This window comes from Palaemon carinicauda, chromosome 24 (assembly GCF_036898095.1).
Source record: "Palaemon carinicauda isolate YSFRI2023 chromosome 24, ASM3689809v2, whole genome shotgun sequence".
Classification (NCBI taxonomy): domain Eukaryota; kingdom Metazoa; phylum Arthropoda; class Malacostraca; order Decapoda; family Palaemonidae; genus Palaemon; species Palaemon carinicauda.
Genome location: NC_090748.1, coordinates 12,525,804 through 12,552,364, shown reverse-complemented (window position 1 = coordinate 12,552,364; position 26,561 = coordinate 12,525,804). Strand labels below are relative to the sequence as shown.

The following is a 26,561-nucleotide window of genomic DNA, read 5'->3' as shown; positions in this document are numbered from 1 at the left end:
AATATTCCACACAGTCTAAAATGTATAAAATATAGCCTAAAGCTTCAATAAAATTTTAATTACACTCGGAAAAACCAAAATCATGCATGAAGTACTAGGACCAAACGACTAGGCTACATGGCCTAGCGTAGGCCAGAATGGCGAATACTTCGCCAAAAATACTAAGCACGAAAGGAAATCCTATGTAATGCTAAATAGCTAAAATTTATTCAAGCAAAACAACCAGGAATGTCGCTCTGACTAACTAATTTATACCTAGCGAGCGACAGTGTCCAGGACACCTCTGGTAGGCTACGGCTCTTGTATCAAAGATTAATCCTATTAATCACTCAAAATTTACCAAGAGCCTACATTTATACATAACAGACACTATACTCAACTTATCAGAGGCCGACGAAGACGAAGAAGCCATGAAAAGTCGAATAAATCCAAGATTTGCGAGAAAAACAGGAAAAAACACCGAGTTGTTAAGCTACGCAAAAAGGAATACAGATGGCGCCAGGCACGCATACGAATCGGGGGATAGGGAAGCCTTGGGAGCGGCTCCCCTTTTTCTTTCCCGAATTCGTATCTCGTCAATCACCTCCTACGAGACGAAATCTCTGTCCAGGTTGTAGATTGCCATGTGACGTGTCTAGAATACGTCCTCTGATATGTCGCGATATCCCTTTCACGAGGGATACTCGCTCCAGGAGTTAGAATTCTGGTACCTTAAGGTAAATTCTCTGGGAATATCGCCGTAGTTGTAATATACCCTAGGAAGCTACCCTATAGGAACTTCCATCAGGACGACATGGCTTGAGCCCAAAAACTAATAATAAAAAATGATAATAAAATTGGTCATAAAACGTAAGTGATATAACCTAGATGACAGAGTACCAGAAGGGCAATAATAACTTGAAAATTTACTGAAGCGAACACAACCCAAAATGGCTGCCGATACCGAGGCAGGCCAATCGCTTCCAAAAATAAAATCCACAATACTGGAAACAGAACAAATGCCCGGTACTGCAATAAACTGTCAAAACAAACTATGGTACTTAACATTGGTAAAGGTGAAGTAGCAACGTCAGTCATGTTGAATTAACGACAAACACTTCGAGAAACACTGGGCAAAAAAATTTTTAGCTTTGTGGGCAAGTCCAAAACAGAAGGATGACCTGGAGGGTGTTCGTGTGGGTGGCGGTGGCGTGGTGCAAGTGTGGTTTCTGGGGTCTTTGTTACGGCCCTTCCCTTTGATGAAGGAGTTATCTAATTGGAAGACAGCCTGTGAATAGTGGCTTTCACACGCCCCCGATGTAGACACGACACTCACGAGGTGCTCGCGCGAGGGTAGTAACCTCTGCATTCCATGCTTTTATTTTCTCTGGTATATTTGGAAGATTTATATCAGAAAAGGTAGATAGAAGGACTTTTCCACCGGCCGTCACAGGTCTCTCCCCAGAAATAGATTTTTCCTTTGTCAAAATCCCTTTATTTTATTCAATATTCGCTTGGTGTTCATGTTGCTTCTCTCTTAAAATTTGTAACATGTCAATTTCTACCCTTAAAGTAATAATTTTTTTTTTTTTTTTACCTTGTAATTACCCTGCCCCTTTAAATTTAGTATTGGGATCATGTAGTGGATTCTATACTACCACATGATTAGATTGAATCTCTTTGTGTTTTAGTTTCAAAGTCAACAATCTCTTAACATTACTAGTCAGTGGGGAAGGTAGGGGGCATGTATATGATTACTAGGTAAGTATAGAAATAAGTAATATTATTATGGGTTGTAGGTTGACTGGGTCACCAGTCACCGTTGAGATACTACCGCTAGAGAGTTAATGGGTTCTTTGATTGGCCAGACAGTATTAATATTATACTGGATCTTTCTCTCTGGTAATGGCTCATTTTCCCCTTGCCTACACATACAAATAATAGTCTGGCCTATTCTTTACATATTCTCCTGTCCTCATACATCTGACAACACTGATTATCAAACAATTCTTCCTCGCTCAATGGGTTAACTACTGCACTGTAATTGTTCAGTGGCTACTTTCCTCTTGGTAGGGGTAGAAGAGAGACTGTAGCTATGGTAAGCAGCTCTTCTAGAAAAAGAACTCTCCAAAATCAAACCATTTTTCTCTAGTTTTGGATAGTGCCATAGCCTCTGTACCATGGTCTTCCGCTGTCTTGGAGTAGAGTTCTCTTGCTTGATGGTATATTGGGCAAACTATTCTATTTTAATTCTCTTCCTCTTGTTTTTTTAAAAGTTTTTATAGTTTATATGTAAAGGATTTATTTTAATAATGTTACTATTCTTAAAATATTTTATTTTAATTGTTGATTACCTGTAGTTTATTTATTGCCTTATTTCCATTCCTCATTGGGCTATTTTCCCTGTTGGAGCCCTTGGGCTTATAGCATCCTGCTTTTCCAAATAGGGTTGCAACTTAGTAAGTAATAATAATAATAATAATAATAATATTAAAATTCAGTTTGTTTCTATGAGCCTCCCCTGGCATTCATATTGTTAACTTCCACATTGAGATGAGGGTTAGATAGTGAAGGAAGGATTCACAAAATCTAAAAAACCCAGCGTACTTACTGTATGTACAGTACTTTGAATTGCTCGAGACTTGCTTTTCCTTGAAATAGTTTAAGCGGCATAACTCTATCCCATTAAAACAATGTTTTTTTGGGGCTATTCCAAACTCCTAACACTTTTTTGTTTGTTGACCAATCTTTTTTATTTAAAAACAATTTGAAAGAGAATCCCATGCACTAAAAGTGATACATTGAAATTTTCCTAGCATTTTTAATTTTTTACGTAATATTTTATTAATGCATAGAAGTCACTTTTAAAGGTGACTATTTTTCATATAGTTTTTAATGTTTTTCTAAAAGTGAATACAGATTTCAGGCTATAAAATTCCATATTTTATCATTTTTGAATGACAAAAATTAGTCATTATTTTTAGAAAGCAGACATTAGAAGTTTTTTGTACAGATTAATTAATAGAATTAATATTTATAAATATGGGCTTTTAGCAATAATTTTCCACACCACTGGGGATCATAAGTACATACTTATATTTTAGGGTTATTTACTAACCAGTGGTGAGCCCCTTTCCTCAAATCCAAAAAATATTGCTCACCACATGGAAATATATATGCAACATATAATATATACACTACATGTAACAAATGTGCCCACATGAGCAAGACATCTTGAGCATAATATATTCACATGTGTATTTTTCTGGGAAAATTTTACCCTTTTGGCATATTTAAGTATCATCTCAAACTGTGCATCTTTCAGCATAATCATAACATTAAAATTGTAAATATCTAAACGAGCAGACAAAGAAATATAAAGAAAATATCTTAGAAAGACTTGCAGTAAACTTTTATTTGATATCATTGAGAATATAAGAAAACTAATGACCTATCCCTCGGGGATTTATAAAAAATGGTGGAATTACTAAACATGGGATACTAAAATCTTAAAGAAAAGACATCACATTCTTGGAGAGAGCATTGTATGAAATCCTAACCCCACAAGACCAACAAGGATCTTTTCCCCTGTTTTAATTTTTTCTAATAAAACTTCATGGCCATAATGGGACATTGGACTCTATTTTTCATTTTATTTATGATCAAGTTTTCAATATTAAACTTACCCGATAATCATGTAGCTGTCAACTCCGTTGCCCGACAGAATTCTATGGAGGGATACGCCAGCTATCACAATACTAGAAGGGGGTGTACTTACCAGCGCCACCTGTGGCCAGGTACTCAAGTACTTCTTGTTGACACCTCCTCAATTATTCCTCTGTCGTGCTTCCGGCAAGACGTTCTGGGATACGCTTATGTTCTTGGAGTATTTTCACGACTTTGGTGAAGTATTTCTCTTTGATTTCGGCTGTCGCTTTACTGGAAACTTCTATATTAGCTTAGTTAGCTTTTGGAATTAATTTGATTAATTATGGTGACGAAGAGAGTATGAACTCTCTTTCACCTTTAAATGGCCGACCCTTCCCTTAGACGGAAGTGTTGGTGTCTAAGAGAGTATAGACTCTCTTTCTTAATTTTGCTTAACAAAAGTTATAGATTTATTTTATATCTCTCCGCCTCTTATAGGCCTCTTCGATTAACTTCCTTTTTTTTTATAAACTTATTAAAATTAATTTTTATATTTGTTTATATTCGACCTTCCTAATAGTAGGCGGTCTTTTCTTGGTACCGAAGTTAATTAACATTGAGCCCGTCATTTCGGTTTTACCTGTTAACATATTATGCTATTTTAATGTCTTTGAAAGAATTTCTTTGATAAGTCTAGTACTGTTTTCAAAGTTGAACTAACGTTTTGTCTCTGCAGTTGTTGACGTTCAGAACGTTCAACTTGCACTCTATCGTTACGATAGAGAAAGAATTTTCACGGTTTCACATTGCAGTAAGAGTAACCGTGTCTAGCGTTTTGTTCATTCTTTCTTAACTTAATGGTTTTAATCCTTATAAAGGAACTTTTCATTTTGGGAAATATTTCAGTTTTTTCCTTTAACAATAATATGTTTTAACGATATATATGATTGGGCTCTTCTCTCAGGTTCTAAGTCAAGAGAGAGAGAGAGAGAGAGATAGAGACGGAGGGAGAAAGAGGAGGATAAACGTTTCATTCAAGCCTGCCAGGCGTACGAGTAACGTTGTTATCGTTTTTGCTCTTCTCCCTAGTCTCTTTAGGGGAAGAAAGTAAACGTTTCTAGAGTGATCTAGTGTTTAGTCTCTTTCCAGCCACTGAATTATTTATCTTTCATTAGATTTTTCTGTTACATTGTAATTCTGTTTTCGCAATTACTAACTTTTGAGAAAGGATAGAATTGCGTGTTTCAGGTACAAACCACTTAAAGTTTCGAGTTCAGTGAAATAAGTGCAAACAGAAAATCAAAGTGATAAGTGATTAGCGCAAAGTGTGTCAGTGTTGTGCGTGAGGGTACTTCTGTGCGCGCCAGTCGTTCTCCCAGTCCGGGACCTCTTGCAAGCTCCCAAGCCCAGGGGAGAAGCAATGTCGAAGGACAAAAGGGTTCAGCAGGCCTTGATCGGCGCACAGAAGTATCCTCGGTGGTTGTGGGCGTGTCTTACCGAGACCGTCACTCCCACCCGCAGACGATTGAGCCCTTATTTTGCTCGTCTGCAGAAGAAATTTAGGGGAGAAAACGCTGGTCTCAGGTCTCAAGACCTCTTAAACATAAAGTCCAGACCTATGCCAGACGTACGAAGTTAGAGTTCAACAACCCGGATGCAGTCATTGGGTTAGCTCTGACTCTCCTCAGTCATCAGTTGAATCACTCCGCCTAAGAGGAGTAAGGTTCTGCCGCAACAGATCTCTGCTGTTAAGGCTTTACCTCAGCAGACCTTAGTGTCTGCCGACCCCAAGTTGACTCTACTGCAGTCCATGCAGTCACAACTTTCGGTCTTGATGCGTGAGTGTCGGGCTGAGAGTGTTGCGCCTCCGCCTCCGCCTACACTCCCTCCGCCTGCGCTCGCTCCGCCTGATCGCAGTACCACCTGCCAGGCGTACGATGTTGAGCCACGTTCTGAGTTGGCTGTTCCCAGTGGTGCTCAGCCTCCGCCTTCTTTAAGGCAACCTTTACAATGGGATCAGGAGGATTATACCTCTCTTCCTCCACCTCCACTTGCTGCTCCACCAGTGATGCAACACTCGGTTGAGGTACAACAACCTCTCCCGTCCTTGAGTCAGTCTCCTCAGCTCTCGCTGCAGCGAGCTCAACCCTCCACAAGGCAAGCACCACTACACCTTAGCCTTGCGCCTCAGGAGCCTCAGCTTGCGAGACATTTACCTTGTTCTGCGCAGCCTCTACCTCATCGCGCTCCGCTCACACCACAGGAACAGGAACTTGCTACTCCGCTTCCGCCAACCGCTCAGCAAGCGCAACCCTTGGGTTCAGCCACTCATGCCAGGAGTCAGCCTCCTCCACCCATGCGCCTACCTTCTGCTACTTCCTTTGATCAGCCTTTGCAGACTGAGCCTCAGGTGTTCCCTCAACAGAGTCTTGAAGAGGAAACCACAACTATTGTTGTTCCAGCTCGTTCTGACTCTGCTGTTCAGCATACCTTACCTCCATTTTCAAACCTTATGATAATGGAGGTTATTTGTATTACTTATAAAAATATATTTGTATTCCTTGCAATATATTTTTAACAATATCGCAGAATATGGCAAAAAATATGAATCATGAGTTATGAATGTAAGGTAAATATTATGTTGATATTTAAACCCCATGCAAGCATGCATAAAGCACTCTAGCACTGGTCATGGAATTTCTGAGAAATGTTAAACGCCATGCACACGCTCTGCTTACCTTACAGCATGCTCTACATACAGCATGCTCTGCTTACAGCATGCTCTGCATACTACATGCTCTGCATACAGCATGCTCTGCATTCAGCATGCTCTGCATACAACATGCTCTACATACAGCATGCTCTGCATACAGCATGCTCTGCATACAACATGCTCTGCATACAGCATGCTCTGCATTCAGCATGCTCTGCATACAACATGCTCTGCATACAGCATGCTCTGCATTCAGCATGCTCTGCATTCAACATGCTCTACATTCAGCATGCTCTGCATACAGCATACTCTGCATACAACATGCTCTGCATACCTTACCGCATGCTTCTCAGTCACACATCTTTGGTTGTTGCCAACTCACTAGACTGTCAAGCAGTTTCATAACGTTGCCTTCTAGTCTGCTGCTTTTGCACCAGTGAACCCTCACTGAGAGAACTTAGCTTTTCTAGGATATGGTCCCTGTAGATGAGAAAGTTCTTTTCTCCCTCCTTCTGATATTCCCTTGAGGACTCTGTCATTTGGAGGGAGCCTTTAGCTGCATAGCCTCCTATGGACTTTTATTTAAGCGTAACATGCTTCCAGGGAAGGTAATGGTTCCACTTCAGTCGCTAATCCCGTCTGTTACCACACCTGCTCCCATAGACCTTGAGCTGTGTTGCAAGACATGCAGTCCAAGCTTAGTCCTTGTTAGAGGATTTTTTGTTTACGGAGTCAATGTGTCACGGGGAAGACGTTCAACAACCAACAGAAGTGACTTGTTGTGACGCAGTGCGGCAACCTCAGCAACCCGATAAGGAGTTGTCTGTACGACCCAGACAGTCTAGACAGATTCGGGTTGTCACTGTACTTCCTCGCTTGCCCATGATTGACAGTTCACAGACTGTGCAGCAGTACCATGATCTTGTGTCCGGCTCCGTCAGACGACTGGCTTTTAAGAGCTCCCACAAGTCGTCGCTGTCTGGAGATTTTCAAATGGACTATGGATCTGACCAAGGAACTGGGCCTCCTGGTCAATTTTGAGGAGTCTCAGCTCGTTCCATCCCAGACCATTGTCTCCTTGGGTATGGATCTTCAGAGTCGAGCTTTTCGGACTTTTCCGTCGGCCCCAAGGATCTTCCAAGCCCTAGAATGCATCCAGAGCATGCTGAGAAGGAACCGATGCTCAGTCAGGTAGTGGATGAGTCTAACAGGGACACTTTCATCGCTGGCCCTGTTCATCGTGTTAGGGAGACTCCACCTCCCCCCCCTTCAGTATCATCTAGCTGCTCACTGGATAAAGGACATGACGCTAGAGACGGTCTCAGTTCCTGTTTCCGAAGAGAGGAGGTCTTCTCTCGCGTGGTGTAAGAACAGCTTTCTTCTCAAGGAAGTCTACCTTTGGCTGTTCAGAAACACGACCGCCGTCTCCTCTCGGACGCATCAGACACGGGCTGGGGTGCGACTTTGGACGGACAAGAATGCTCGGGAACATGGAATCAGGAGCAAAGGACACTTCACATCAATTACAAGGAGTTGTTGGCGGTTATTCTGGCCTTGATAAACTTCAAGTCCCTCCAGCTTAACAAAGTGGTGGAGGTGGACTCTGACAACACCACAGCCCTGGCTTACATCTTCAAGCAGGGAGGGACTCTTTCGTGGAAGTTGTTCTAGATCGCAAGGGACCTACTCATCTGGTCTAAAGATCGAAAGCTAACTGGTAACGAGGTTCATTCAGGGCGGTATGAATGTCATGGCAGATCACCTCAGACGGAAGGGTCAGGTCATCCCCACAGAGTGGACCCTTCTCAAGAATGTTTGCAACAGACTTTGGGCCCTGTGGGGTCAGCCAACCATAGATCTGTTCACTACCTCGATAACCTAGAGACTCCTGTTGTATTGTTCTCCGATTCCAGACCCAGCAGCAGTTCACGTGGATGCTTTTCTGCTGGATTGGTTCCATCTCGACCTGTATGCATTCCCGCCGTTCAAGATTGTCAACAGGGTACTTCAGAAGTTCTCCTCTCACAAAGGGACACGGCTGACGTTGGTTGGCTCCGCTCTGGTCCGCGAGAGAATGGTTCTTAGAGGTACTGCAATGGCTGGTCGACATTCCCAGGACTCTTCCTCTAGGAGTGAACCTTCTAAGTCTACCTCACGTAAAGAAGGTACACCCAATCCTCCACGCTCTTCGTCTGACTGCCTTCAGACTTTCGAAAGACTCTCAAGAGCTAGGGGCTTTTCGAAGGAGGCAGCCAGAGCGATTGCCAAAGCAAGGAGAACATCCACTCTCAGAATCTATCAGTCTCAAGGGGAAGTCTTCCGTAGCTGGTACAAGACCAATGCAGTTTCCTCAACCAGTACCACTGTAACCCAGATTGCTGACTTCCTGTTATATCTAAGGAAAGTAAGATCCCTTTCAGCTCCTACGATCAAGGGTTACAGAAGTATGTTGGCAGCGGTTTTCCGCCACAGAGGCTTGGATCTTTCCACCAACAAAGATCTACAGGACCTCCCTAGGTCTTTTGAGACCTCAAAGGAACGTCGGTTGTCCACTCCAGGCTGGAATCTAGACGTGGTCCTAAGGTTCCTTATGTCATCAAGATTTGAACCTCTCCAATCAGCCTCTTTTTAGGACCTCACATTAAAAACTCTTTTCCTCGTGTGCTTGACAACAGCTAAAAGAGTAAGTGAGATCCACGCCTTCAGCAGGATCATTGTTTTCACATCTGAAACGGCTACATGTTCCTTGCAGCTCGGTTTTTGCTAAACGAGCTTCCTTCACGTCCTTGGCCTAAGTCGTTCGAGATCCCAAGCCTGTCCAACTTGGTGGGGAATGATCTGAAGAGAGTACTTTGCCCAGTTAGAGCTCTTAGGTACTATCTAAAAAGGTCTTAACCTTTACAAGGACAATCAGAAGCCTTATAGTGTGCTATCAAGAAACCTTCTTTTCCAAGTTCTAAGAACTCAGTTTCTTACTATTCAGGCTTCTGATTAGAGAAACACATTCTCATCTGAAGGAAGAAGACCTTGCTTTGCTGAAGGTAAGGACACATGAAGTGGGAGCTGTGGCTACTTCAGTGGCCTTCAAACAGAACCATTCTCTGCAGAGTGTTATGGATGCAACCTATTGGAGAAGCAAGTCAGTGTTCGCATCATTCTATCTCAAAGATGTCCAGTCTCTTTACGAGTACTGCTACACCCTGGGACCATTCGTGGCAACGAATGCAGTAGTAGGCGAGGGCTCAGCCACTACATTCCCATAATCCCATAACCTTTTAACCTTTCTCTTGAATACTTTTTATGGGTTGTACGGTCGGCTAAGAAGCCTTCCACATCCTTGTTGATTTGGCGGGTGGTCAATTCTTTCTTGAGAAGCGCCGAGGTTAAAGGTTGTGATGAGGTCCTTTAGTATGGGTTGCAGCCCTGTATACTTTAGCACCTTTGAGTTGATTCAGCCTCCCAAGAGGAACGCTGCGCTCAGTAAGGAAGACGATCTTATTAAAGGCAGAGTAACGGTTCAAGTCGACTTCCTTACCAGGTACTTATTATTTAATTGTTATTGTGGATAACTGATTATATGAAATACGGGATACTTAGCTATCCTTTAGTCTTGTACACTAGTTTTTCACCCACCCCCCTGGGTGTGAATCAGCTACATGATTATCGGGTAAGTTTAATATTGAAAAATGTTATTTTTATTAGTAAAATAAATTTTTGAATATACTTACCCGATAATCATGATTTAATCGACCCTCCCTTCCTCCCCATAGAGAACCAGTGGACCGAGGAATAATTGAGGAGGTGTCAACAAGAAGTACTTGAGTACCTGGCCACAGGTGGCGCTGGTAAGTACACCCCCTTCTAGTATTGTGATAGCTGGCGTATCCCTCCATAGAATTCTGTCGGGCAACGGAGTTGACAGCTACATGATTATCGGGTAAGTATATTCAAAAATTTATTTTACTAATAAAAATAACATTTTTCTTGAATATTGGAACTCAGTAGGGACATGATGCATGGTGCCATAAATTCAATATTTTTTTCAAAAGTAAATGTATTCAAAAGGAACATAAAAATGTAATAACACTTTTTCGTAGAGAGCTGCATAGTTATAACTTTTACTACATGGTCTGTTATTTCAAACACCTCTCATAGGTGGGATTTTTCAGTGCCCAAGATTGAAACTGAAACCTTTTTGAGCATTTTGTCTTCTCTTAAGAAAATATAATTTGTATACAGTACTTAGATGTAGATTATTTCAACCATTTTTTTTTAAAGAATTTTTATACAATAAATGTAGAGTAATTGACCTATAATCTTCAGTTACCTTCTCCAAAAATGACGTATCAAAGCATTCTCTCATTTGCATAAGAGAGATATTGATTTTTATACTGCCATTTTTAAATAATGGTAATTCCTGGTTACTTGCATAACCATGTTTTGCAAGCCTTGTTTCTAAAACTTTTGATTTTCATAGATCATGTTATTTATAGATTAGCAATTTAGTTTGCTTTGTATTTTATCCTGTATTTCCATACAAAATAATCTGCAAATTCTGATTTAAGAATTTACATCCATATTTGTTACTATTTTTGTTTACCAGTATTTTTACCTTTTTACTTTTTTCTCCAACTTTGCAATGAGATAGTTTAGCAAAGAGTGATATTCGGAATTATTTTATGGGGATTAGTGCTATTATTCATATTTCATGAAACCCAAGTTTTCTTCTATATAGTTGTATTTTAAACAATATTACCCTTTGTACCTCCTATGACAGTACCATATTTTTTTTTTTACAAAATGGGAAGTCAAAATATTATTACAATATTTAAAAAAATATGATTTATACCTTTTTGGTGTCATAAATGTATCATGGTACTAAATATTTTACAATAACAACTAATAGTAGCCTTATAAATCTTCCTTAAATTCTTGTTTATTACACCAAATTAATTTTATCTTCTTTTGAAAGTTATTCTGTTATAAACATTTCAGAATTTGATGAGCATTACTTTGATTAAGAAGTTATTTGACATGGTATTATGAAAGCATTTCACCTGTACACTGTATATTTAGCTATTTGCATTCAGATTGTGATACAATTCAACTCTTTCCAGGCTTACGACAATGACTCAATTGAATTTGGCAAGATTCAGTATGAACTGGTTCCAGAAAGTAATCGCGGTGGGTATTTTCGAATTGACCCTACTGGAAAGATCACAATTGTACGAAATATATCTGGAGTACCCTCAGAACTACTTCCATTTAACCTGACAGTTATAGCCGAGGATGTCCCTCAAAACAGCTCTTCTGTTTCACTCTCATCTGCAGTCTCAGTAATGGTAAGTTTTCTGTCAGAATTTTTTATGTGATCACAAAATGGACCTGGCATGTAATAGCTTTCAGAAATTTAGGAAGCACCATTTTGTATCAAAAGGTTTCATTAATTCTGATGTATTTTTCTACTAACTTTATATGAGTTGGAGCTGCAATGTTTCTATTCTTAGCCGTTTTAATCTTTTTGTGTGTTATTATTATGAAAACATGTCGAAAACAGCAGTACATTACATCAAATATCTTCATATTATTTATGAATGTAATAGCTAGCCAAGAAGATAATAAAAGATATAGCTAGGTATATTTTCAACACCTGAGAATAAATTTTTTATGCACTGTACTCTTTAAATTTCTATGGGGAAGAATTTAGAAATATATATATATATATAAAATTGATAAAAAACATTATCCTGATTTGTCAAATTTTGACAAATGCATGTAATTAGTGCCGAGGTACCTGCAATTCTTCAGATTGAAAAAACGGATTTTGAGCGAAGCGAAAAATCTAATTTTGGGTGAGATGGCCATGACGTCCTGATGGAAGGTTCCTTTAGTAGCTTCCCAAGGGTATATATGACTACAGTGATATTCCCAGAGAATCAAACCAAAGGTTTCACAGAATTCTAACTTCTGGCGCGAGTACCCTTAAGATTACTCTCAAGGGTATCGTATATAATCAGGGGGCGTATTCTTGACACGCCCCATGGGAATCTGCACCCCAAATAGCCTTTACGCTTCGAGGGGGATATGTGGTAGAATTAGAAGAGTAGCCTCAATAGAGGTTACCCTGGTTCCCCTACTACAATCATATCACAACCGCGCCAACTCCCTCTGGCGATCATTCCTTGTAGCGTTGAGCATGGTGCTACAGATACAGTAGTTCAGGGAGGGAAACCGTGAAGATCTTTTCATAGAAAAGAAGGGTGGGTCCATCAGGACATCATGGCCATCTCACTCAAAAATAGATTTTTCGCTTCGCTCAAAATCCGTTTTTTGGGCTCAAGCCATGACGTCCTGATGGAAGCATACCAGAGAATTAATGTATCTGTGGATTTTCATCAGTGCCTTAACCTTGGGACAATATTTCTACGGCCAAAAGGGCCAATTGAGACAAATGACGTTACCGTTATCCGTCATTATCACTAAGCATAACAATGTTAGTGCTTCCTGCCCCCTGCAGGGAAGAGTCATTTTTAGACGTTAGAAAAGGGGCCTCAAGGTAGCATATATTGTATGAACAAACATAAGTATACACTGAGAATACAAACGGTCTCAAGGCTTGTATATATTGTGGAACCAATATCAGTGTCCTCATCCGCTGTTTGTAAGCATACAATGATATGAGAAATACTTACATGAGTAAGTCAAGGAACTCTGGCATCTTAAACATGCAATTGTTGGGCGAATTAGGACGCAACTGCATTTTAATAGACATTTATTCCTAATAAATGACTACATGCTAAATGAATGTAGCATGATAAGGAAATTATACAAGAGACATACACAGAAATTAATGTTCCCTTTTTTGACAGAAATTAATGTTCCCTTTTTTGACAGAAATTAATGTTCCCTTTTTTGAAAGGGGAAAATAGATGAGTGCCACTCTCAGACTGAAGAAAAGCTCTTTTAACAAGACTTTTCTTTATAATTTCTGTACATGAAATAGTCTAACAACACTGTGTACTATGTACACACGGCACTAGTGGTATCCGTATAATTTCACACCTGAGATTCTGAACAGATTTGGTGTTACCATGGCAACACTTATTCAAAGGGAGGTCAAACAAAAAATGCTGACCCCTTCTCCTTTTAATTAATAGTCCCAATCAATTTACTGTTCATCGCAGAGCTAGACAACAGGGTCCAAAATAGCACCTGCCGCCACCACATAATGCTTCAATCCATAGACTTGCTTAGCATAGTGTCTGTAAGACACACGGGACAACCTCCGATCAGTAAATGAGGGAAGAGGCTGAAGTCCACACTGAAAGGTTCAGTGATGAAGCAACTTTTCTCGGATCTTAATCTGCAGTAGTGCTGTCAGGATCTGCTCCGCGAATAAGGTAGGTGAGCTTCGCCCTCAGTTATAGGGATAGTTTGATCCAAAGTTTTCTCCTGTAAAGAGCTGTTTCTCCTGAAGTCTGAAGTTCTATGAAAATAGACCTTAGACACTCTAGCAGTCCTAGAGAGATCTTCCTTCAGAGGGCAGATTCTCCAGGAACCCCACCTCTTAGTGGGTAGGTCGTCCTTAGTGAGAAAGGTTGGATCAGGAAAGAGATGTAGTTCTCCCACTTAATGTGGCCCTCATCCCAGATAGGGGCACTATTTCACTAACTCTAGCCCCAGAGGCTATAGCGAACCGAAAAATAACCTTTTAGGTTAGATCCTTGAGGGAACAATCCTCATTGTTCACAGGTGAGGCATAATGTAGGACCTTGTCCAAAGACCATGAGATGGGCTTTAGTGGCGCTGCAGGCCTAAGCCTGCACGTTTTCAGAATCTTATTAAAGATTTCATTCGTCAGATCCATTTAAACGGCATATAGAAGAGGTCTAGTCGGGGTTGACTTGCACATGGATATTGGTCCATGGATCCAAAGATCCAATCAAGTGACCTCTCTCGCAAAGTCGACCCTACCCTTGGTGCTTACTCAAGGGTTTATATGGGGACAAGGCCGAAGAACTAGGCTTCTCATATTATCCAAGGATACACTGCCTCTTTCTCAAAGGCCATCGTGGTGTTGGCCGCCAGACCTTGAATATAGGGGTGGACAGAGAAGGACAGGCAGAAGATCATGAGATTGCTTTCAGTCCCTATTGCTTTACAAAGCTGCTTACTTTTCCCAAGAAGACTCGTATTGTCTTCTAGTTGACTAGACTTGTATTCTTCAAGGAATTCTATTTTGCCTTTTGAGATCCCAGTCTTTTTCCTAACCGTTAAGGGCAAGGAATTCATAAGATGAAGGGATCAGGTGTACTGTGATAAATCGAAGGCAGAAAACTTCTTAACCTCCTGGATAATCCTAGGTGCATAACTAGGACCAGCCTCAGCCTCAGTTCCTTCATTACAGGGAATGGGGTGTTCTTGGGCTACCTGGGAGTCAACAGAGCCCCTCTTCCCTGGAAGGGTCTCAACATGTAGAGGGCCTTCTGGAGGAAATTTGATGGGCTGAACAGGAATTTCTAAGTCCATCACTTCTATTCTAGAGACATGATGTCTGTTACCTCCACTAGAGGATCCTCGTATGGGGCTATATATCGAGATAGTATCTTGATGATGCTCGTGATGAAGAGAACGATCTGCAGCTCGGGGACTTGTTCCCATCTGGGAGGGAATGGGTCTGCGTCCGTGTACCATTCCAACTCTATTGGGTTGAACCCGAGAAGAGCATCCGCTGTCACTTTTCGGATCATTTATAAACGAGCTGCTGATAGGCGCCATTCCCTTAAGGAAGGGATGGCTAACATTCCCTAATGAAATGAGATGTCCCTTATCCTCGACAGTTTCGACGCCTCATTATCGCTTCGATGCCCCAGATCAGCCTGAGGAGGTCTGATCTATGTGGAGAGAGTTTCTCCAACCATTACAGGGCTAAAATGGACTACAGGCCCGTGGCCTTTGGTCATTGTAGGGTAAGCGAAGAGGGAATGACCATCATTGGTCCTATTAGATCTCTTCGAGCGTTTGATGCGTATCTTCTCCAGCCTCTTAACGCATCTTACAGCTGTGCACATAGCACTGGGTCTGTCATTATCGTGAACTGGAGAGAGTTCAGAACTCCTCCCTGTTAGCGTCATGGAATCCTGACATTACAATAGTCTCTTGACAGACCTTACAATCTCCTTTTACATCCCCAAGGGAAAGGAGCGTTCGGGTGACCGCAGGTTTCAATGATTTTATAAAAACATTGAAGCCCCTGAGCTGGAGAGAATCGAGACTTCTTGAAGTTATTTTGCATCCCCGATGTTCCGGGGCCGGATCATCTCCATGGATGCTCATAGACAGTCGTTTTGGGTGCTGCCCACCCCAGCCTGTCGACCAGGGCCATTGTTGCCTGAACTCTTTCTAGGCTTGGTTTCGCTTGACTGTGTCTGCTAATTCCGTGAAGATCCTAGGACTGAATCTAGTCCGACAAGAATCTTGTCTAGGATATATGTTAACTTCTGTAACTTGGATCCTAGGTAGGAGTGGAAGAGGTGACTGACTGGAAGTTGCCGATAGACATCTTTCAGGTCTGGCCAGACTGTCAACACCCCTTACTGAATAAGGTCCTTGTGTTCAGAAGGATTAACATTCTGAACTTGCTGTTTTATTGGAACTTGTTGAGTGGCGCCAAGTCCAGAATGACTCAGAGTTTTCTTGAGTCCTTCACGTGAACACTAAACAGCCTTCCTTGGAAATCGATGTACTCTACTTTCCTTACCGCTAGTATGCTCTAGAGCTCTAAGGTATACCCTTCCAGGGGATTTGGAATGTAGGAAGAGTTGAGGAAAGGATGGTGGAGGTATGTCCATTTCCATTCTAGTCTCATCTTGGTTAGGCCTTGGACCCAGGGATCGAAGGTCCAGCAATCCATGAGGAACTTCCTTCCTACCAGAAGTGTCTGTTTGCTTCGCATGATCAAAAGGTGTACATATCTGGCCGTCTGTGGAACAACAGTCATTGTAACTGTGGGATGCTGTTAACATCCCAAGAAGAACTAAGAAACCTTCCCGTCCTCCTTTTAGGTCATACCTGACCGTTCGTCTATATCAGCTTCTCATTGTTTCACTGTAATAGAAGATTCCTTTCTATAGTATAAAGCTTAGGATAAGTACACTGGAAAAGAATAGGAGAGACACATACGTGTGAATCCTTCCAGCCAACTGCTGTGGCCCTCCTAATTATTGATTCTAGGGCATCCCCTTTTAAAAGGAGCCCGATGGAAGATTCTAGCCCATAAGGATAGAGTAGCGTAAGCAGCGCCTACATCCAGGGAATTAATAATAAGAATCAAAGAGGCTGATGAAGAGTCAGCGTAAGGGAAAAAAGGGCGGGGGGAGTGTATCCCCCAAATCAGGTAGGTCTCGGCAAGAGATTGTGCTCAGAAGCACAGCGTACTGGAAAACCATTCTATTGTATGGTTATGTACCAAAGATTTCTGTCTGTGATATGGGGTATTGTATACACCTATACAACTGGCATATTACCGTTAAGGGTAGTACTTGGGGGTAAGTTAACTGGCACAGTACTTCAGTACCGATATGGCTAGCAGTTCTCCAGCATGTCAGTGACTTGTCGGCTGTCAGCGGGTCGCTGACAGAAGTCACACCATCCTAGCCAGTATTCAATGTGCCTGGGTAGTGGTGAAAACTATATGCATAGTCAGCAGCCCTCTGAACCATTGGCGACCCCTCGGGCTGTTGGCAGTCCGCCGGTTATCGGCGGGCTGCCGATTGAAGGCATACCAACTCAGCTATTGACTGGGTGGTGACCAAGGGCACACACTGCCGACTCTCGGCGGCGGAGTCAGATGTGACAGTGAATCAATGACTGCCGTCGTTATCACTACAAGGTGTGGCCTGATTGTAATGTCTCTGCCTGGTGTTTGCCAGTCGGGGGTACGAGTCTTGCCCAGATTCATTAGTGCCATTAGTATCTGCAACCTTACCATCATTGTGAGGTAAGGTTAGGGGGTTTGGGGGAGCTTAAAGACCTAAAAACCTTTAAAAGAAACACTAAATTGCCAGTTATCGCAATGAACAAGTGAAATCTTCGGTCCAATTCCCATAGAGTTTCCGAACTTTTGCGAGTTCGCAACTGAACTGCATTTTTGTGATAACTTGAAACCAAACCAACCGTAGTTTGACAGCTTGAGATTGCCATCGTGTATGCACTGGCAGCGAGAGGGGGGGGGGTACCCCCATCCTCACCTCCTCTCCTCAAAATGGAGTGGAGAAAGGAGGGATAGGGGACAGGATGTCCTTTAGGAAGCTGTAAAATAGGTAGGTATGGTTTCGGAGAGATTTTAGAAATCTCACACCCAAATGTGTAAATGCTAAGAGCTGTATACCAGATTCTATTAACTTGGGTTTTTCGAGACCTTCGACATTAAGGTCTGGCCTACTTACAGGTCAGAGGGTCTCAGACGGGGTTGGGGATTTGGAAATAATATTGCTGGGGGCATAAACCTGCATGTATTATGTCCGTAAAAATACTCACTCTTATAACTGCAAAAGACTGCGATGCATCATCTGGTGTCCCTCCTGTAAGGAAAGGAGAACAGAAATGAGTATTCAATTGATTATCACACTGATAAACAATTTGCAAAAATCATCTTTTGACAAAAATAGCTTAGGACAGAAAGCTATAAAGAGATAGCGGGAGACACATACCCGTGTATCCCCTGCGAGCCAATGCTGTTACCTCCCCTCAGTATTAAGATAAGGAAATTCCTTCAACTGGGGAATTCCCGGTAAAAAGGAGGGTCGAACACCTAAGTGTAAGGAAGTGTACAAAGCACTGTCCCCCCTTATACTTAACACTGAGGTAAGGAGAACTGATTTCACAATCAGAGTATCGAGGGAATGCCATTCTTTCGATAGGAGTGGTTCCAGCAGAAGCTCGCACAAGGGTACCCAAGATATGTTGATTAGAAAAGATAAAAGACATATATTTGTGTATCCCAACCAATCTATTTGCTGTGACCTCCCTTACAATATTAAATCAGGGAATTTCCTGATCAGGGAAACTCAGGGATAAGGGCTCTCCCCTTTAAGGGTTAGAAGTGTCACACCACCAGCCCTTTACGAAATTTAATATTGTAGGGTAAATGGAAACTGATTCAAAATCAGAATATTGACAAAATATTATTCTATCAATATAGAAATGGGTTCAGCAAATACCTGGGCAGGGATACCCAAGATATATTGGAAATAACTACTAGTATAATATATACGTTAGTTTTCCATCTGCCGTATATACAAAACTGCAAATATACTGACTACCTGTATAATTATATACTGTAGTTCAGCCGGCATGTTGCCGGATTAGCTAACTCTTGCCGGAGCATCTAGCATGCTAGATAAGAGAGAGAGAGAAAGCATGGAGTGAAGGCTATCTATTACTGTGTATGTATACAGTAATAAAGGATGTAAAAGTCTAATTTTACTGCCTTTCTACTAGTATAATATATACGTTAGTTTTCCATCTGCGGTTTAATACTATACTGCAAATATACTGACTACCTGTATAGACATATACTGTAGTTCAGCCGGCAAGTTGCCGTATTAGCTAGCTCTTGCCGGAGCATCTAGCATGCTAGTTAAGAGAGAGAGAGAGAAAGCATGGAGTGAAGGCTATCTATTACTGTTTATGTATACAGTAATAAAGGGTGTAAAAGTCTAATTTTACTCCCTTTCTCCGAAAAGAAGGTTCAAATGGAAGGGGAGAATGTAACATTCAGGCTTCCATCTAGCCACAGTAATATTGCCGGCTTACCACTGTAGGCCAGCCTCCAGCAGCACTAGTACAGTCAGTATGCTACCGACTGAGTCAGTACCTATCTGTGCCGGTCTACTGCCGGCCAGAGCAACACGCCGACAACAGAAGCTGTGGCCAGCAGTTCAAGGGAGAACTGGAGAACCTTGGTGACAAAAGAGACTTCTCACCCACAGCCGGCATGGCCGCCGGAAGCTGTCAGTCGCCGACAGCCGTCAGCTGAGGAGAGGGGGTCTGGCCGGCTCCGGCAACCCACCGGCAATGGTAAAGTTGCAGGACGCCGGCTCAGGAAAGACAATGGCTCGGCCATCGTAAAAGAACAAGGGGGGGGGGGTCCTATATGAGGTATGGGAGGGGCCGGCAATGTTGCCGGACCTACACACCTTGAAGAAACTCTGTTTCAGTAGCGGCACAACCCCAAGCGGCAGGAGAATCTTCTATTCTCCAGCTTAGGAGGTGCTAATACAGTTAAGGGGACGGCAGTCCATGCCGTTCTTCTCAACAAGGGAGAAACAGAGTTCCAATGCCGGCGCCATCCTAGGCCACAAGAGTATACTACTCTACAGCCTAGGGTCTGCGAGCATAGGACTAGTCTACTAGACCACAGGGAGAAGGTGGCGGCATCATGCAACCACTTCAGGTGTAATCTAGGGAGGGCTAGCCTCCTATGCCGGCAGGGGAATGCAATCACCCCGCCGACCGACTGCCGACAAAAGACTAAATACTCTGAGGTTCTGATCGAATCGCAAAACTTGCCGTCTGCTGTTAAGGGATGAGACAGAAAACCTCTAGGCTAGTCATGCCTGAATTCGAAATTCAAGGCCGACGCAGAGAGTTGTAGCCTAAGGCTACTCTCAGAGGGAAGAGAGATTACCCATAAATCTCTATTCGAGACTAGTAACGGCTAATATAATTCCAGGAGATATCAATCTCCAAAGAATGATAACCGATACACAAGGGTAACCGGGGAAATGTCGAAAGTATATGTTGTCTAGGTTGGGATACCTAGACAAGGCGAGATCTTAGTTACCTAAAATCACCAAAAGTCTGACATATACGATCGACATAGAAAAAGGGAAAATTATGCATATAAATATCTTTACAATATAAAATGCCTAAATAGCTTTCATTAAAACAATTAATACTATTAAAACCGGAAATGTCGTTCTGCTAACTAAATAACACATGCCCAATGAACGACTGTGCCTATGGCGACACCGGTGACCGGCGTAGATCCAAACACAATAAATACACTAATTTCATTGTGAGGCTGGAACTAAAATACATATTGTAAAGAATAAATACTCAACTTACTGGATGGAGAAAGAAGCCGTAGAAAGCATAAAGATTCCCTTGAAATCGATTGAAAAAGTCAGATCAACAGGGAACACCACCATAGCGAGTCGCTACAATTAAAGGAATGACCGCCAGAGGGAGTTGGCGCGGTTGTGATACGATTGTAGTAGGGGAACCAGGGTAACCTCTATTGTGGCTACCCTTCTAATTCTGCCACATATCCCCCTTGAAGCGTAAAGGCTATTCGGGGTGCAGATTGCCATGTGGCGTGTCAAGAATACGTCCCCGGATTATATACGATACCCTTGAGAGTAATCTTAAGGGTACTCGCGCCAGAAGTTCTAGAATTCTGTGAAACCTTTGGTTTGATTCCCTGGGAATATCACTGTAGTCATATATACCCTTGGGAAGCTACTAAAGGAACCTTCCATCAGGACAATATGGCTTGAGCCCAAAAATCCCTTGCTACACCTATTATTTATACAGTGATACTTTATGAATCATGTAAATCTTACCATATTTTATGGTAAACAATATAATTAAGCAATATCCTATTATCATCTATTTGAAGTAAGTCCAAATGAACTTAATGCTATAAAGCATAATATATATACTGTACAGTATATATATATATATATATATATATATATATATATATATATATATATATATATATATATATATATATATATATATATATATATATACTGTACATACATAGTATATATACATACATAGTATATATGCATACATAGTATATATGCATACATAGTATATATGCATACATAGTATATATGCATACATAGTATATATGCATACATAGTATATATGCATACATAGTATATATGCATACATAGTATATATGCATACATATTATATATGCATACATATTATATATGCATACATATTATATATGCATACATATTATATATGCATACATATTATATATGCATACATATTATATATGCATACATATTATATATGCATACATATTATATATGCATACATATTATATATGCATACATATATATATATATATATATATATATTATATATATATATATATATATATTATATACATATATATATATATTATATACATATATATATTATATACATATATATATATATTATATATACATATATATATATATATATTATATGCATATATATATATATATATATATATATATATATATATATATATATATATATATATATACATATATATATATATATATATATATATATATATATATATATATTATGTATGTATATATATATATATATACATATATATATATATATATATATATATATATATATATATATATATATATATATATATATATAAATAAATACATACTGGCAGATCTTATCTACTGATCTACATGGGAAATTAATCATTCTTTTTTCTATTTTTAATTTCAGGTTAATGTAATTGAAGACAGGCATCACCTTTTGTTAGTTCTTGATGAGTCGTATGAAAAAGTAAAAGGAAAGGAAGAGGATCTAGTAAAAGTTTTTCAGGATGATTCTAGTAGGTTTTTCTGGTGTAGCTTTTTTTTAGTTTTGTATTTATTTCTATTATATGATTTAACTTGTTCTATCCTCCCCTGATGTTCATATTGCTTTGGTCTCCAGAGGCTTGAAACATGGGGATTACAAAATAAAATTAAACTTGCAATGTCAGCGTAACCCATTAAATGAAATTTCCAGGCAGGTCTCCTATCCTGTTCATTGCAGCTAGGGCCAGTAAGAAGACTGTCTAGAGACTTGTTAGCTTGAAAGCTTTGTAGGGGGCCCTATTCAGGGACCTCAGAACTCTAGTCACATGAAATGCTGGGGGATTTGAGTTCTCTCAGAGGGCAGGGATATTCAAATCTCTTCCTGAGCATTGATATATTCCCACAAAGAGGAAAGGTCTAAGCCTTTCAATCTAAAGACTTGGCTCAAAGCTGAGTGATAGCCTTTTACTGCAGAAACTTAGAGTGGCTTCTCTCTACATAGGAAAACAAGGACATCTGCAACCAGTTGAATAGAGGTTTGAGAGGAGAAGTATTTTTTCTACAGCACCAATCACAGAAGATTGCCAATTTTGCCAGTAGGCTAGAGAGCTTCCTTCTGGGAAGTGACAAGGATGTCTGAATTGTGGTGCTGCTCAAAATTGAGCTGGGAAAGTAAGGCAGTAGTCACCCATTGAGGTACTACTGTTAGAGTTATTGGGTCCTTTGACTGGCCAGAGAGTACTACACTGGATCCCTCTCTGGCTAGGACTCATTTTTTGCCTGCACATGCACTTGAACACATTCTCCTGTAGCCTTATACACCTGACAACACTAATAAAACTGAATTTTTTTTTCTTCATCTAAGGGGTTATACTGCACTGTAGTTTTTCATTGGCTACACTTTCAACTTGGTATGGGTAGAAAATAGATTTTAGCTGTTAGGCAGCTCTTCTAGGAGAAGGTAATTTCAAAATCAAACCTTTGTTCTTTAGTCTTGGGTAGTGCCATAGCCTATGTACCATGGTCTTCCACTGGTTTTGGTTAGAGTTCTCTTGCTTGAGGGTACACAGGCACGCTATTCTGTTTACTTATTTCCTTTCCTTATTGGGCTATTTTCCCTGTTGGAGCCCTTGGGCTTATAGTATCTGCTTTTCCAACTAGGGTGTAGCTTAGCTAGTAATAATAATGATAATAATTGAGTATATCTCTTGGAACCTGAGTCTGAAGCATCAGAAGGTCTAGTACTATCTCCTTGTGGACACTGTGGGACCACTAACATCATCTCGAGATTCGGGGTAAACAACATTCTGTTCACCATCCTTCGGATCAGGCACAATGGTGGAAAATCATAAACAGCGAGGTTATCTTATGTATGTTGAAATGCATCCTCTAATGTTGCTGCCCGATTCAGAATTGGTGATCAATGGATTGTGAACTTTTAGTTGAGTCATCTCAAAGAGGTCAATTGTAGAGGAACCCCATAAAGTTAAGAGGCTCCTTGCCACTTGGGAATTAATGGACCCCCTCTGATCCAACCACTTGTCCCTGTTGACTTAGTATGTCAGCAGTCACATTCATTTTGCTTGGAATGAAACTTGCCAACAACTCAACTACGTTGCTCAGTGCCCACTCATGAGCCTGTATCGCAAACTCACAGAGTGGCTGTGAAACAGTACCTCCTTGGTTGTTGACATATGCCACCATGGTAGTTTTATTGTTAACAACACTACTGGGTAGCCTATCAGGTCCCAATGGAATGAATGCTGCACCAAGAGAACTGTTTTCAGTTCCAGGAAATTGATATACAGGCTCTTATCTTCCTATATCCAGCAACCTGCGATAAATTGGTTCCTTAGATCGGCACCTAGCATTCTTTTATCCTTCTTAGAAAAAGAAGGAGAGTAACCCTTCTGTTATCATGGGTGTTACGTTCTAGGGGTCCCCGAGATACCTGAAAAAATGTGAAGTAGATATAAAGGTTTTGTATGATTTTAACTAGAATTTACAGTTGAACAGATTTAAATGAATCTTTAAACCAAGTAGCCACTCTTAGTAAAAGTGATAACCATTTAACAACTCTTATTCATAATGAAATGAAGTTGAGAGGTATATGCTGTATAGTTTAGAAACAGTTATTTGAGTACTTTGAGGTAAAAGGGGCATCAGAACCTACCTTATTGTAATATTACAAGCGCCCTAAGTCCTAACTCAAGGTCATTGTTTACAACTGGCCTGTTAGTGTTGGGCATATGATGTGGCTCATGGATGTCAGACATACTGTAACCTGTGTAAGGCACTTTCCAAGGACTAGCAATGTATCTAATTTGAGAATCAAAGCTTCTATCATTATAAACTACAGTACAGTACACTGTAGTTCTTTAATAAATACAAATAACCCATTACAGTATTCAAGCCTATTTTACAGCCAGACTCGTAAGTAGTGCTTGAAATTACCCCACAAAAGTAAACCTGTAATGAACTAGTGGCCAAGCTTGCAAGCAAACAAAAAACGTATTGTCATTTGGAATGATCAATTGAAGCAATCGACCAATTTACGATAGTAGGTAACTTCCTTATTTGTTAACGAAAAAATTTGCAATTTAAAAAAAAAAAAGAAAGGTTTTGAAAATTACAATCATGTGATATGAAATTTTTTCAATTATAGTAAACTCAAATTTTGATAAGTTAGTCTGAGGCATCAGATTAAACAGAAAATGAAGTGTACTACTATATATATATTTTCTCCCAACCAGTTCCGTTAGCTTGTAAATCAATCACAGCAGTCGTCCCTTTTTTTTTTTTCCATTTTAACCATTGTGAATTATTTTTTTTATCAAATTGAAGGGGACGACATTAGAGCAGGCCATATTTCATGTTCTTATATTTTTCTCTGTTTAAAGAGACTTCTTTAAAATAAAAAAATTCGTTAAGAAATAAGAGAAAGAAAAATCTTTATAAAACAAAAAAATTGATGTCTGCTTTGAGGGGAGGTAGCTGGTAGTGCAGTTCATTTGTCTAATACACATTAAATATTGTAGACTACATATTCTTTTATTCTTGTTATTTAAACTAAAATGTTTGCTATTTAATATGCAGGAAGGAATCAAATATCATCAAAAGGAAATAAGCTGAAAATAATTAGATAAAAACTATGAAGGAAGGAAAATAAAACGAAGGGATAATAAATTAAAATTTAATGTAAAGAGTGGGTGGGAATTTACATACAGGTAACACAGAGTTTTACTGTAAGTGAGAGAGTGATAAATAATTGTCAAGACAAGCTCTAGAGTCTAGAATAGATTGTCCTTAACTGACAGTTCATGTACATTATTATACATGTAGCTTACCCTTAACGCAATCTTAAGGCGTAGTAACTTAGGAATTGTATCATACATCACAGATTTTACTGCAGAGAACTTTGTGATGTTTTAAAGTCATTTCCTATATTTTATTTGTGCTTTTGGTTTAAATTTTAAGTGTATTTCAACCATCAAGAGTTAAAGACTTTTTCTTTTTTTTTTTACTCTACAGTGTCACATACAAACAAGTGTTTTGTTGTTAGAGTGGCGTGGCGATGACTTTTGTGTTATGAGTCGTGTTTCCTTGTACTGAAGCTGTGTTAATACAGTACTATAGTGTACAATTACCTCCGAAAAGTAGTATGAACTACAATACCATGATAGAAACCCTGTGAAAAAAATAGTGAAGTACAGTGGGTTACCTGGTGTGTTAGTCAACTGCTGGTAGGCAATGTTCTAAAGGTAAATTTAGTATCGAATCTCAAGAAATGTTATTTTTATTAGTAAAATAAATTTTTGAATATACTTACCCGATAATCATGTAGCTGTCAACTCCGTTGCCCGACAGAATTCTATGGAGGGATACGCCAGCTATCACAATACTAGAAGGGGGTGTACTTACCAGCGCCACCTGTGGCCAGGTACTATAGTACTTCTTGTTGACACCTCCTCAATTTTTCCTCGGTCCACTGGTTCTCTATGGGGAGGAAGGGAGGGTCAATTAAATCATGATTATCGGGTAAGTATATTCAAAAATTTATTTTACTAATAAAAATAACATTTTTCAATATTAAACTTACCCGATAATCATGTAGCTGATTCACACCCAGGGGGGTGGGTGAAAACCAGTGTACAAGATTAAAGGATAGCTAAGTATCCCATATTTCATATAACAGTTATCTCAAATAACAATGAAATAATAAGTACCTGGTAAGGAAGTCGAATTGAACCGTTACTCTGCCTCTTTTTTAAGTTCGTCTTCCTTACTGAGCGCAGCGTTCCTCTTGGAGGCTGAATCAACTCAAAGGTGCTAAAGTATATAGGGCTGCAACCCCTACTAAAGGACCTCTACACAACCTCTAACCCAGGCGCTTCTCAAGAATGAATTGACCACCCGCCAAATCAAAAGGATGCGGAAGGCTTCTTAGCCTACCGTAACAACCATAAAAACAACAATAAAAGCATTCAAGAGAAAGGTTAAAAAAGGTTATGGGATTAAGGGAATGTAGTGGCTGAGCCCTCACCTACTACTGCACTCGCTGCTACGAATGGTCCCAGGGTGTAGCAGTTCTCGTAAAGAGA

The 26,561-nt window shown here is 40.2% G+C and overlaps 1 protein-coding gene across 1 annotated transcript in view; it reads left to right on the top strand.

The window, feature by feature from the left end:
• LOC137618086 (cadherin-99C-like) overlaps positions 1 to 26,561 on the top strand; it is a 271,312-nt gene that overhangs the window by 218,636 nt on the left and 26,115 nt on the right. The window contains exons 25-26 of the mRNA XM_068348061.1: positions 11,458 to 11,682; positions 21,884 to 21,992. Coding sequence (XP_068204162.1) covers positions 11,458 to 11,682; positions 21,884 to 21,992 — 334 coding nt within the window. The remainder of the gene's footprint in view (positions 1 to 11,457; positions 11,683 to 21,883; positions 21,993 to 26,561) is intronic.